Source organism: Brienomyrus brachyistius, chromosome 15 (genome assembly GCF_023856365.1).
Source record: "Brienomyrus brachyistius isolate T26 chromosome 15, BBRACH_0.4, whole genome shotgun sequence".
NCBI lineage: Eukaryota > Metazoa > Chordata > Actinopteri > Osteoglossiformes > Mormyridae > Brienomyrus > Brienomyrus brachyistius.
Window position 1 is genome coordinate 16,912,615 of NC_064547.1, and position 13,758 is coordinate 16,926,372.

Consider the following 13,758-nt stretch of genomic DNA (forward strand, 5'->3'; position numbering starts at 1 on the left):
AATGGTCTGGCTGATCGTGTTAAAGGTTAGTTTCAGTAGTAGGCTTTCGAGGTTTGTGTGGATGTCATGCATGACACTCCTGAACTACTTAAGGTATAGTACAGCATTTCGATTTCTATGATTTTTCTATATATTGGGGACGCACTGATCCAACTTTTTCAGTTCCAATACCAATACCTGGGCTTTGGGTTTCGGGCCGATCGCAAGTACCGATCTGATACTGGTGATTAATAAGACGTATGTCACACTTTGGAGAGAAGATGGAGATTGTATTTGAGACATTAGGCTTAAATACTTGACCTAAATACCTAATTTTGGAAGACAATGTAAAAAGTACACACACACACACAAATATATACAAGATGAATTATTTACTATTAACGTAATACTAACAGTCTGATAAGAATAAAGTAACAGAAGGTTCAATGCCAATGTAAGTAATGTTATGTATTCTAGACGCAGCAATCTTCAGGAATTAAAATTACAGTATACAGCAATATGTGTATTAAATGAGGCTCGCATCTCACGACCAACGTTGGAGCTCCAGATATCAGTAGGGAAGCTAATCGCTGGAACATCTTTTAGCGTTTTTGGTACGAGTTCACATACTCTTTGTACAGCTCGGATAGAGCGGTCTCAGGAAGATATTTCCGTGATGGAGAACTACCCTGATTTAAAGTGTTCAATGAGGCAGCAGAACCCCTCATTTCCTACAACTGCGAGCGGGTTCGAGTACCTTTTCTGTTATTTCTGTCGTTTCTACACTATGGCCGGTGAGTTTCTCGCATCTTTGCAATGCTGCCTGCAGAGTTCACTGCTTGGAACGGTCCCCTGTTTTCGTTTTGTTCAGCTCCTTGCGCTCCCTGGCATGATCCTTCTGGAGAAGCCTCATGAAGTTGGTCGTGTTGTACTTTGCAGTGCTGCTGCCTCCCGCGCAATACATTGGCTCTGCAGATTTCGCAAACAGCTGTGGAACTTAACACAGCAAGCCTGAAATGCCACCGATATCCGACCCACTTATTTAAGCCGCTATCGAACCGATAATTCCACCCTGCACACTCTTTGACAGTGGAAGGAACCAGGGGCAGTGTACAAACTCCACACTGTAAGGACCCAGGACCTCCACTGTGCCACCATGTGGCCCTAGTTAAATCATACTGCTGCGTATCCTGAATATGGAGTGTGTGATAATTAGTGTAGTGTATCTTTCTGGCCAGCAGGTGGCACCAGCAGAAATGCAAAGTTTGGTGATAAACGCTACAGCAAGAAGAATTATCAGTGCAATAGCATACTTCCCATTGGGTGAAATCGGGCAATGCAGACTGATCCTGTTCCTGAGGGTTTTTTTGTGGGGTGGGGTTGGGAGGTAATGCTATAAGCAGCTTGATTAGCTTTAGAAATGAGTGTGAGGTGAAAATTCAGGGTGACTTCAAATGAAAACACAAGTATTCTGAATTCTCCAGCATAAGGGACCTAAATACCCAGGTTATGTATTATCACATATAAATATGCCTATTAATTGCAGTTCAGCTTGTGTGTTAAGCTCAAACTTGTGTGAAGGTTTCAGTTAAATAGTCCATTCCAGTCCATCTTGACACTGTCTAGGGTCAACCTGCCCCCAAAGGACACTAGAGGCCCTGAGAAGGTGCTCTGAAAGCTTGGGAAGAAATCGCTCTCCACCACATCATCTGGCAGCATCTCACAGTCCATGTCCAACAGTCCATTTGAGGAGATATAGTCAACAGTTATATCTGTGACTGTAGACAGCTCAGTCTGGACAGAGTTATCCGATTCATGGGAAAAACTTTTGATGTAAGAGCACACCGGCTTAATCTGGTTGACAGCGCAGTTCATTATTGCCGCGGGTATCTCGCTGGTACTCCCCTCTGGAGCAGACGAACCACCAGCTTCCTCCACGACAGTCAAGGCCTGCTTTTCTTCAATCTCCTCGATCTCCATGGTGTGCGGTTCTTTGTCCAGAGCAGAGCAGTTGAGATGCAACTCCAGCGTCATTTCACCCTACAGCAGAGGACCCACACAGGAAATCATCTACACTGAAGAACAGGAAAGCGACGAGAGTGCAGACAGTCTGTTCTTACCATCTACATAATACAATGTGAATGGAAACAACCTAGTGAAGGATGAAATAACCGTATCTGTTATGCCATCAGCGGAGCTGCAGCGTTTAGGCGTCTCCTGGTCTGACGGTACCTTAGAGGCTGTGCACTCCTTAGCCCATTTGCTGTTGGCAGGGTCAGGCACGGACTTGGGCAGAAGTCTGAAAAATGAAACAAGGTTTTCGTAACACTGAAAGTAGAGGTCGTTTAACTTCTGCACAACTCAAGCATTTAGTATAAACTTTGGTGTTATTAAAATGTTATACTCTTCTTCTGGACAGGCTCTGGCAATGTGACCGTCTTATTCTTTACACCAGAGTTTCCCATTCCGGTCCTTAGGGACTCGCAGTCGGTTCATGTTTTTGCTCCCTCCAAGAGCTGAGAGGCAAAAAATGTGGATTGTCTGTTGGGGAGCAAAAACGTGGACCGGCTGTGGGTCCCCGAGGACTGGACTGGGAAACACAGCTTTACATTATTCATGTATTCATCTTCTACATCGCTTGTCCTATGCCAACATCCAGGGGCTCCGGGACACAATGGAAGCAAAGCCGGAAATAACCCAGGTGTGAGGTGACCACAGTAACCACAGTGCTAACATGTTTAGTTTCCGGCTGGTTTCCTATCTCAGTAACAAAAACTGAGCTGCTGATGGTGTCCTAAATGAGAGTGAATGTCAGCAGTTTTAGGAACCGTTGTAGTTGACTTTGTGTTCTGATGACGCTGGGGAGGATCACACAGGTGTGTTCTTTGGTGAAATGTTCAAGAAGTAGCTTGTTTTCTATCATGTGTGGAGATAATTCATTAACACCTTCGCATTTGCGTATCAGACATTTGCAGTTTTGGTTACTATATCTTTAATATTAAAAAATCTTTGCTTGGGTCCCCCTTGCACGTTTCTCGGCGTGTCTCATTCACGTGTTGTGATCGTGGAATCTCGCATTTCTATCAGTAATTTATAAACTTAAGTGCCGTTAATTTTGCTTTTGTAATCATGAGTCCAAAACGTAGTGCTCCCCGTAGTAACTTTATACATACAGGGACATGATTTAGACGGTTTGTGTATTAAATAAAAAAAGGTCTACATATGAAATTGTCATTTGACATGGCAGTAACGTTTGTTTAGGAAATGCTAATTAATAGACTTTTTATGTCACTGTTTTGCCTAGCAGGTTGTCATGGGTTAAGGTTAGGGGGGGCAGCTATTTACAAATTTTCACATTTGTGGCAATCCACCTGGTCATAACCCTCTAAAGGGGCTGATCTATGCGTGCAGGAGGGACCGTATCTGCAGAACACAGCTGGGTACAGAATATGTTGTTTACATTTTAAAACGTTCTTCTGTTTTTGTTCTCTTCAGGATGGTGGCGCGTGTGATGGTGTTTACCTTTTCGCTGATGTTGTGAGACACAGGTAAATGACCATCAGCAGGGGAAAGCACAGTAAAATCACCGGAATTATAATGAAACCCTCTGTGTCATCTGAAAAGAGAGAACGGAGGCAGAACCTGCAGTGAGCATGAATCAGCCTGAGAAATGCCGCAGTGACTTTGAGAACGTAACCTTTCTGCTTGCACTTCGCCCACACATGCACGCCAAATCCACGTGTCCCTCACGTCTACGGTGACCAAGGAGACCGTGACCGCTTTCTACACGTTTGGCGGAACACTTAGTGCGGCCCACGCACGCTCGTGTGTGACGTGTAGTTTCGCCCGTGATGCGTACTCACTCTGCGAGATCAAAAAGACCGCCGAGTCTCCTCTCGGACCTTCTCCAGCACCCGTCCTGCTGCTCATAAAGAGGCTGTACTCTCCAGGTTTCAGCCCACTGATGCTAAACATCCTCTGCGTGGCCTTTATTGGACCTGGAACAGAAGCCACTCCCTCACAAGATCTGCCGGCTGGAATTGCATCTCAATGTTCACATTTTGTAAGTTTACACCTTACATTTATAAAAGCAGAATCATTATTTCTTTATGCTCTATAATGCCAGCACCCCTGTACTATCCTGTGAACAAGGAAAGAGATGAAGTGTCGTGACAGATGACCTGACCCCCATAACCCCCATTTTTGATTGTAATTTCTGTCCAGTGCAGACTCGGCACATCGGCTGTATCCGCCTATTAACTGGCAGTACTTTTCCCACTTTAGGTGTTACAGGAAACCATCCAAACATTGAGAGGCGTCTCACTGCCTCGTGAGCATCGGCACGCCGGGATCCTCACCGAGTCGACTCTCCTCCCCTCCCTCTCTCTTCAGGTAAATGATGAAGGCCCTCAGACAGCCTCGCTGGTGCTCGAGTGGGATTCCGCTCCAGCTCACGACCACCCTGTTGCCCGTTACCTTGGTGATCGGGGTTGGGCCCAGTGTCGGGGCTGCGTGTCGTAAAGCATGTCACTCCCAAGCAATTTTTCAGTAAGTTAAAGCTGTGTTTTTTAACCCGGTCTTGGGGGACCAGCAGACGGTCCACATTTTTGCTCCTGCCCAGCATCCGATGCTTGTGTTGAACTGGGAGGGAGCAAAAATGTAGACTATCCACTGAAGACTGGGTTAAGAAGCACTGGGCTAAAGTGGAAAAGAAATTCAAACATCTATGCTTTTGGAAGTAGTAATACACCTCGTCTCTTACCTGATTCCCTGGAATGTGCGTCTATAAAATCCTGCTTCCCAGAGCCCTGCTCATACAGGGCAAACACGGCACCCTGGTAGCATTCGAATGGCTGAATGGTTTCTTAGGAGGCAGATGAAAAGGGAGAATCAGAATCCTTTGTCATTGCCTGGCTGTACATACAACCTCCAGTAACAACACTAGCAAACAAAGACAAACTAAGGTCAGTAACAGAAACAGTAACACATGACCAGGATTTATAGTAATACTTCAGGAAAATGTCATGCAGTTGGATGTCTTAATTGGTTTCTTGTTTTTTTTTTTTTTGCCTTGCCCACCTGTTATGCTGGTGTTAAGCTCGTTCTGTCCCACCCTTTTCCACTGGAGGTCTTGTCCATGTCGATGAGCGGCAAACCACTGCACTAAATATCCTTTCACTGTTTCTGTAGTAGCAGGTGTCTGCCAGGAGATGGCAATGCTGTGATTACTGAGGGGTTGGCAGACCACATTCTGGGGGGGGTCAGCTGGGGAGGGAGATGGCAGATGTTCAGGGTCAGGTTTATCACTCCTGGGATCCCACTCAAAAAATGACTTGGGGGGGCTGAAATGTTTTGAAAACTAAAAAAAAAAAAAGCTTGTGAGTAAAGTCAGAATATCACAGCTAGCTAACTTGGTAGCAAACTATGCTGCTTCAGCGTCTCCTCAATGAAGGACGTCTTTATTTTATAAGTGTAGGGAGTGTCCACAGGAGCTGTGGCTCTAAGCTCACACACAAATGAGGGCTGAAAGATAAACCGGAAAGAAATACAGAAACTACGCAGTGACAGTAACATCCTCATAATGAGCCATTACCTTGATGCTGAGGAATGTTAATAAGGGCCGGGGGGGAGTGGCCTTTGGAGTTGAAGGCAGCGACGGAGATGGTGCAGGAGGAGCAAGTGACTCTCACTCTGGTCTGGTTGCTGGGAGTGATGTATTCTCTGACCCCCCCCGCTGAGAAATCTCGGACCTCCAGCTTGTATCCCAGAATCCTCCCCCTGGCTTCTGATTCGTTGAGCTCCTGCAAACGTGCCCCAGGATGAATCTAAATGCAAGGAACTGGTTGCCGTGAGCTTTGTGTTGACAAGCTACATGGAAAAATACGGTGACAAAAATAAGGTAATTATAGATAATAGATAATATTCATAAAGAACTTGAAATTAAGAATATGGTAGGCTGGACAGCTGTTTCTCTAGACCAGCGTTTTTGCTCCCTCTAAACTCCCTTCCTGACAGCCCACATTTTTGCTCCCTCCAAACTCCCTTCCTGACAGCCCACATTTTTGCTCCCTCTAAACTCCCTGCCTGACAGCCCACATTTTTGCTCCCTCCAAACTCCCTTCCTGACAGCCCACATTTTTGCTCCCTCCAAACTCCCTTCCTGACAGCCCACATTTTTGCTCCCTCCAAACTCCCTTCCTGACAGCCCACATTTTTGCTCCCTCCAAACTCTCTTCCTGACAGCCCACATTTTTGCTCCCTCCACATTTTTGCTCCCTCTCAGCTCCATCAATAACGGAGGACCATATTGGGAAAAACTGGTCCCTAAGAAAAACGTAGTGAGTTCATAATGGGGAGGGGATGACTTCTTCATTTCTTTTAAGTAGAACTTCATTTCTTTCTTTGAGGGTACACTGAAACTCCTGCTGGTTTCATTATCACGCATGATGGGTGACAACGCTGTTACTTATATGGGCTGTTAGAGTGAACTACAGAAGGTATCTAAGGGTGTCTGACATTTACCATTATAAAAATCACTTGTTTTTTGTTTTTTCTTTTTGGTATTTTCCCTCTGCAGAGTCTTGTCGATATTTCAGTGACAATAATAAAGTAATCTACATTTTTTCCGCACTGAATTTTTCCGTTTCATTGTTAAAACCTGTTTGCTCTGTTAAGTACTGCATTCCCAGATGTGAAAGGCATTTTTGTTTACGTTGATGAACATTTTTGCACATCGACTGGAGTAGTGTTTATGAACGTCTTTGCGCATTTCCCCCATAGATTGACATATGCGCCTGTATGTAATTAGCAAGTAAATTTGCTGGGGATCAGCTGACCGTTTTGCAGGTATTAGCAAGTCATGCGACAGGTCGGACGGAGAAATACTTGCCTTCCAAAGCACAGTGAATGATTTCTCTCCAGAACTGAAAGATTCCTCAATATACCAGACGTCTAAACGAATCGGCGCTGCAACAGACATAAATGCTGCGATCACACCACTGCCTTCCGAGTAAAAACCCCATAACCCCCCTCCCCTCCAGCCGCAGACCTTTATTCCCACGGGTGAAAAACACTTTTGGGTAGCACGGACTTTTAGCAACGCAGGTGACTCTGCCTCTAACAAAATTCACAAAAAAAAAAAAAAAAAGTTGAAGAAAAAAATATGCATAAGTTATACCAATTATGCAATTCTATACTACATTCGTTTTATCACCCGCAGCAAGGTGTAAAAACAAAGCATCATTCCAACCCACACATGCCGAAATGCACGTTATAATGAAAGGAGAGCTGGGCTGCGGTGCGATCACGCTGCAGTCAGTCAGGATCAACCCCCCCACTCCCACTACTCTGCCATGACCAGGGTCACCAGCGCCGATTCTGCGTACGCTGGGGGTGACGCACGTGCTGGCTGGGGGAGACGTATGCCACCGCAATTTGCCACCCTCATTAATGCCGCGGTCTTTGCAGGCTGCGAGAGAACAGCGGCAAACATGACCGTCTGCACAACGCCAGTTATACTAACAAGAAAAACCCTGCGATAAAGCTACCGTGTTATATACCAGGCAGATCCACCCCTTAATTTAAACCACTAGATGTAGACCTATTAAATAAACATCATTATATAATTCTAAATCTCTACCGATTCCCTTCTATTCATACTTGTTTTGTTTTTGCTCGATTTTCTCCACCCCTGGCAGTTCCCAAACACCGTTAACATTAAGAGGGGGAAGAACCTTCTTCTTCAGTCCTGTCGGTTATGACTCCGCTCCATTCGCTCCACAGGCCTTGGCTGGAGCTTAACTTGCTCCTGATCTGGACGTCGTACGCCGTGAAGGGCTGCAGATCGGAGATGGTCCAGCCCCCAGCCCCACTGTCCTGTTAGAAACACGCAGGGAGTACATATCCCATACACCATATTAGATAGTAGATACACCGTTTCTAATGGTGTAAAAAGTACACGTGGGAAAGAGGATCTCAAAAGCTGCGCTTTCGTAAACCCGGTTCCTCATTTTACTTTGCGTTTGGGTCAGTCTTTAGTAAACAAGAGAGCGCCTTACATCATTCATGTCCTATCGAAACACCTTGGTGCTTACAATTATGGGATGGATCGTCCAGTTTCCATGGCGCTTCCTGTACTTGACCTGGTGGAGCTGTATATCTGCTTCGTGGCTCCAGTACAGGACACACTGGCGAGAGGCACAGCTCAGCCAGACTGTGTCCGGTGGTGGGGGCTTCACTGATCGCACAAGAAGAGACAGACGAATGCTAATGTGATCAAGAGAGACTGATACGGTTCATCAGACAATGATTACAGACCCCCCTCTGTCTAGGATAGACGCTTTCTTTCATTCATGTTATTTATCCTTGTATATCTGTGATTAAGACAAACACTCACTCGTGTTCTTTGGAGGGCTCCGGTACTCACTCACTTTTTTGTCTAGCAGTCATTTAGTCACTATTTTAATAACTCGGCCACCGACACTAAATAAAATCGGGCAGATATGTGAATTGCCGATAAACGCTCCTTATTAATATTTAAAATACAGGGCGATCGCGTTCGGGTTCCGTATTCATTACCACCTACCGATATCACTGAGGCTGAAATGAAGCGGGAGAGAGAGGACGGTGCCTAGTTTGTTTGACACATTGACCCACACGGAGTAACGCGACCAAACACCAAAGACCGGGAAAGTGGCGGAGCCAAAGCCGGGGAAGGAGACGGGATGCGCGCTGCTGTCCAGGCTTTGCGGTTTCACCCTGAAACCCAGCAGATCACGCCGTTAATACTTCGGAATAAAATGCAAAAAAAAATCAATGCATCTGGTTATCATTGTCACCCTTTTCAATAATAATTTCATCTTGTGGATACCCACCATAAGTTCGACATGGTTCTAATATACGTTTTTCTTCCCGTCGTCCATGTACACGTGACATTTCCGACGTTTCTGCTCAGGCTACATGACACGTTCTGAGGTTCGTCAGGTCGATCTATAAAACAAGCAAAGGTTGTTCTTTCTTACATGCTGCGGTTTCTTAAGCACGCCAGCCCTGTACGATAGTGCTGTTCGGGTTTTTCAGGTTGTAATCTCGAAATGCTTAATAGCAATTTCCAGTCACCACTTTTTTAGCGGTTTTCTCTGCCTAACACTTAATAAACCACCTATAAGTTGAGCTCTTGCTTCTCCATCAGCTCAAAAATGTAATTTTCTCCTGTTTCAGATCCTAAGATTAGTTTCGGATAACCTAGTCAACTCTTGGACATACCTTCCCTTTACAATCCAAATTACATTTTTAATTCTATATATTCAGTTTAAAATGGTTACATTGCGTATCGTCAATTTCAACTTTATTTAATTTAAACTTCTTTACTTACATCCAACCTGCAGATCGAGTCCACAAGGATCCGTACAGCATGCACACTTGCAAGTGTATGTCCTGTTCTCCATTATATTATTTACATTTACAAATATTGCAGTGGAATTGTGCGCAAATGAGTCATATATCTGCATTTTGTTCAGATGGATAGATTGTTTGCAGTGTTTTGCGATGTTCCGAAAGACGCAGTAAACCTTAAAGCTCGAGCCCATTTGGACAACGGGGCCCACTTCTGATACTGCGTCGCATGGTTTTTGCGCTAGAAACGACAGAAAAGGGGGGTTTGACAGTCAAATACATCTTCTGACACGTTCCTCATTGTTTAATTGTGTCCCGGTGTTATTAGACATAAATCCGAAAATCTAAAGAAATTTTATTTGCTCTCCCGAAAGGACGGAGTTTCGTTATGCGTTATATACATATACTGTGGTGTGGGCGCTCATAAATACGCTGGGGCTTCACTTTAGGATCAGGAAAAAAGATATAATGAAAAAATTAATAAGCTATCGTGTATTAATATACGATATCTTATACTGTAAGATTAAGTTTTTTTTTTTTTAATCTTACAATGTTTTTAATTAGGGCTTTTACTGCATTAATGGCGTTATCGACTCTTAGGGAAGAATCAGTTAGGCTTATAGAAAATCAATAAAGCTACTATTAATTGATATATACACCAGTACACACACACTCACATATATATGCATTTTTTATTTACCTGCTATTGTCTGTATGCCACAGAACCAGATGAACTTGATGAAACTACCACACCAGTGGCCAAGCATTGGTTCAGTGTACGTTTATACGTTTTCCTTACTTTTGCCAGTTCTGATTAAAGTCCATGTTGCTGCCGTGCAAAGGAATGAAAGATAAGGAGCCGAAGTAAGTTTCTGATTGTATTTTAAAGCTGAAAACCATCCACCTCGCACATCATCTCCATCTGCAGTTGACACTGGCGGGCGCAGTGTACATGATCTCACCAAAGGTACTATACCGACAGATCATACTGCTGGACTTAATACATTCATTTCCCAACCTAATAGTACTCAGCCAACGAATTAATGAATTGTTTACTGATATACCTCGTACACAATGAAAGCCAAAAATTAATATATTTGTTTATCGAATAATTCTGAATATGATTATGACATTTTTAGCCAGTAGAGAATTTCCAACACAGGTATATTCTAGTAAACCATTTTACTACTAACAAATGATCAACAACAACAAATGATTAACAAAGACAATACGCTCGCTCACCTTTCAGGAGCGTTTTGTTTCTAAGACGTTATCATTGCGTTAGGCGAGAAGGTTGTTCTTCCGGATGGAGTATTAGGTTTTGTTCGTATTCGTGATGTGAAACGATGAGATTTCACCCAGCCATGAGCTGCGCGATCGCCTGACGGTGCCGTCGGTAGCGAGGAGCCCCTGCGCTTTCCGTCCGGCTGGAAGGTAGAAGTGCGGCTCAGCCGGAGATGCGACTTGCACGTTTATTCTCGCTTCCCTCTTTACTGGGGCTTGCACCAGTGACCACGAAGAGCACACCCCAGATCACTTTAGGTCACGAAAAGCAGAAATTAACATTGACTGTAAACACTAGTAAGCGAAATATTTATTTGGGGTGTATCCTTATAATGAAACGTTACGTTCCGTTTTTTGCCATGTACGCGGGTTTTCTGTAACTATAAAAGTGGCGGTGGAGGTGGGGTTTATTTAACTCTACCCCCACCCTGCGTTGCACTTACTAAGAGTCTCAGTAGTGAGGGGCATGTTTCACGAGACCAATTTCAAAAGGGAAATAGTTTGTCGGGCCTATTTTTGTTTGTTTGATTATTTCACACAGTTGGTAAAGGCTGTTCCACAGTAACCGCACTTTTTAAAAGAACTACACTTTCCTAACAGAGTTCAGTGACTAAACTAAATTAGTTAACAAAATGGAAACAAACGTCACGGCGCCGTTGTACTGGAGATGCGTGACATCATCAATTAAATGAAACCTGCCATTCATTTCCAGGCACAATAAAACTAAGGAAATATATTTTTAGCTGCATCTGATCACGATGAATTGGATGAGATGTTGTATTTAGGGCCTCGGTTTCTGGATTTGTTCTTCCGTTACAAACCTGAAAATAAATATTCGCAACGAGTAATGCTAGATTCACCTGCTGTTTGTTTGCTGGAATGACAATAACGTTTCAAAACTACAGAATGAAGAAAAACACAGCGGATGGAGCACGGCAGTGCTTCTTTGATTACTATTAAACAATGCAAGTTCTACAAACAACAAATTGAATCTATACCATAAAGACCACGCAGCCCCTGGACGCCGCATGCGAGCAGTGGATGCTTCACGGCTCACCTCTTCTTAGAAAGTCCATGAAGTATTTCATTCCATTACACGTACAACCCCCAGAGTTGTTGGAAAAACAAGCCTCGTAGTGATGTTTACTGTTGTACTGAAAGCTGGTTTAGATTTTGTGATTGTTTTTTATAGTATTGAAAAAGATAAATGTCTTGTGTTTACATTTTCATAGAGATCTTTGTGGTGGGTGAGGGAAATGACGGGGTTTGGGGGAACGAATGTGAAATGACTGTGTGATTTCAAGTTTTTAATGGGAAAAGGGGTAGTTTTTACTGTAGCGTGGTTCAGTACACCAACCACACCAGTAACGTTCCTGCACAAATCGAACTATTCCATAAAAGGCAGTATCCACTTCCAGACTTCCCAACTCATGGATGATCGGAATGATGTCCCTTTTTGGTTCATTTATGGGTTTTTTTTTTTTTTTTTTTTTTGGGGGGGCAGCCCATATTCATGCAGCAGGCAGCAAGGAAATGCAACCCAAGTGTTTTTGGTTCAAATCCCTGTAGAGTGACCTGCTCATACTCTCTCAGGCAAGCTGCTAAAACTGAAAAGTACCAGTGAAGATCTATCTATCCATCCATCTTCTATACCCTCTTCTCCTATGCAGGGTCACTGGATGTCGAGCTAATCCCAGAAGCTACAGGCACAAGGCAGGGAACAACTCAGGATGGGATGCCAGCCCTCCGCAGGGCACACTCACACACCATCCACACCAATGTGGTCAATTTGGCATCCAGTTCACCTGAGCATGTTTTTGGACTGTGGGGCTGCAGGTAAAGATCGATACCAATAAAATAATCTGTATAAATGGCACATGTTCTATATTGCTATTCATAAAAGCATCTGCCAAGTGAAGTGAATATAACGATGCTTCTCATGCATGATATTCAGAATTCATTGTGAAAAAGTGCAGCATTTAAATCAGTACTATTTAATGTGAGTAACCGAAAATGAAAGTGGTTCTGTGTAAAGGTATACAATGTTCTTCATTCACACAGCTGCCTCAGTGTTATATGGCTTAACATTAATGGGTTGTATATCTGTAGGACTGTGGCCCCCAATGGTGCTGTTGCCTCACGCCTTCAGGAATGGCGGTTCAGGTTCCAGCTCTGCCCAGTGTGTGGAGTTTGTATGGGATACTTCCAACTGGAATGCATAGGTTGCCCATGGTGCGTGTTCTGTGATAGACTGGCATCTTGTCCGCAGTGCTTGACTGCCACCCTCTACCTTTGGAACCGGCTCCGGACCCCCATGAACCTGAATAGGACAAGCGGTTACAAAAATAATGGGTGGGTGAATGAAAAACGGGCCGTTAGACTGCACAGCGTTACGATTGTAGCGTTATCGCAGATTTTTCAGGGACAGGTTTCACAATTAATTCACGGCCACTAAATAACACTCTCCTGCTGCCCAAGTTCACTGAGTTAGACAAACAGGAAAAATAATAGTTTCCCATTCAGAAATTTAGTGCTTCTTGCTGTTTGCTTTAAAAAGTGCTAAAATTCACCCTTGTGAATATTACGTCCCACAAACAATCACAGGGTTAATGAAGCTCTGTACCTGGCGGTCAGAGTATCGTCTTACCATGGGTGCCTCAGTCTGAATTATATCTGACTTACTGACAGATTTTCTGTCAGTAATAAACAGCTACAGAGACCCTAGCCGATGGCCCCTAGGTGATGTGTTCGAGACCCCTGCTCCATACAGTATGTAAAAACAGAAATGTTTTTTACAGCCATGAAATAATCCTGGAGGAGTTTAGGGAGGGTCCTGTCCGAGAGTTTGGCGGCTTTGGTCGCTCCATGTTCGTTCGTCTTTCCAGTCAGCTGACCTCCTTTATCCTCCTGGTGTATAAGCCACACAGCGTTATAACAAAATCAAATATCAGTTTCTCTGATTAGGAGAAAAAGTACAAAGAAAAGTAGATGAAAGATGAGAATAGGACAAATAAATAATGTTTGATGTTCCATCATCGAGTCGCCCTGCGTACAAAGCTGTGGATTAATTATATATATATATATATATATATATATATATAT

General features: G+C 43.8%; 1 protein-coding gene across 2 annotated transcripts; it reads right to left on the minus strand.

Moving 5' to 3' along the window:
* Positions 1-248: 248 nt before the first annotated feature.
* il12rb2 (interleukin 12 receptor, beta 2a) lies at positions 249-13,716 on the minus strand. 2 transcript variants are annotated; one of them, XM_048975892.1, is made up of 16 exons: positions 10,615-13,716; positions 10,073-10,201; positions 9,353-9,613; positions 8,853-8,967; positions 8,564-8,736; positions 8,073-8,215; positions 7,713-7,854; positions 6,869-6,945; positions 5,573-5,780; positions 5,059-5,244; positions 4,742-4,843; positions 4,338-4,487; positions 3,843-3,977; positions 3,502-3,595; positions 2,212-2,278; positions 249-2,019 (listed from the first exon to the last, which is right to left on the minus strand). In XM_048975892.1, the coding sequence occupies exons 2-16, from the start codon at positions 10,137-10,139 to the stop codon at positions 1,564-1,566; spliced, it is 2,376 nt and encodes a 791-aa protein (XP_048831849.1). In that variant the 5' UTR covers positions 10,140-10,201; positions 10,615-13,716; the 3' UTR covers positions 249-1,563. The 2 variants fall into 2 exon arrangements, with proteins under 2 accessions (XP_048831849.1, XP_048831848.1); XM_048975891.1 differs by having other exon boundaries at positions 5,573-5,804.
* Positions 13,717-13,758: the final 42 nt, after the last annotated feature.

What these genes read in the sequence shown, in the direction of transcription:
- il12rb2 (XM_048975891.1), bottom strand. Translation starts at nt 10,139, where the DNA reads ATGCTTGGCCACTGGTGTGGTAGTTTCATCAAGTTCATCTGGTTCTGT. An exon ending in GGACGATCCATCCCATAATT is followed by an intron (nt 7,855 to 8,072) that starts GTAAGCACCAAG and finishes TGTTTCTAACAG; the next exon opens with GACAGTGGGGCTGGGGGCTG. An exon ending in GCTTAACACCAGCATAACAG is followed by an intron (nt 4,844 to 5,058) that starts GTGGGCAAGGCA and finishes CTGCCTCCTAAG; the next exon opens with AAACCATTCAGCCATTCGAA.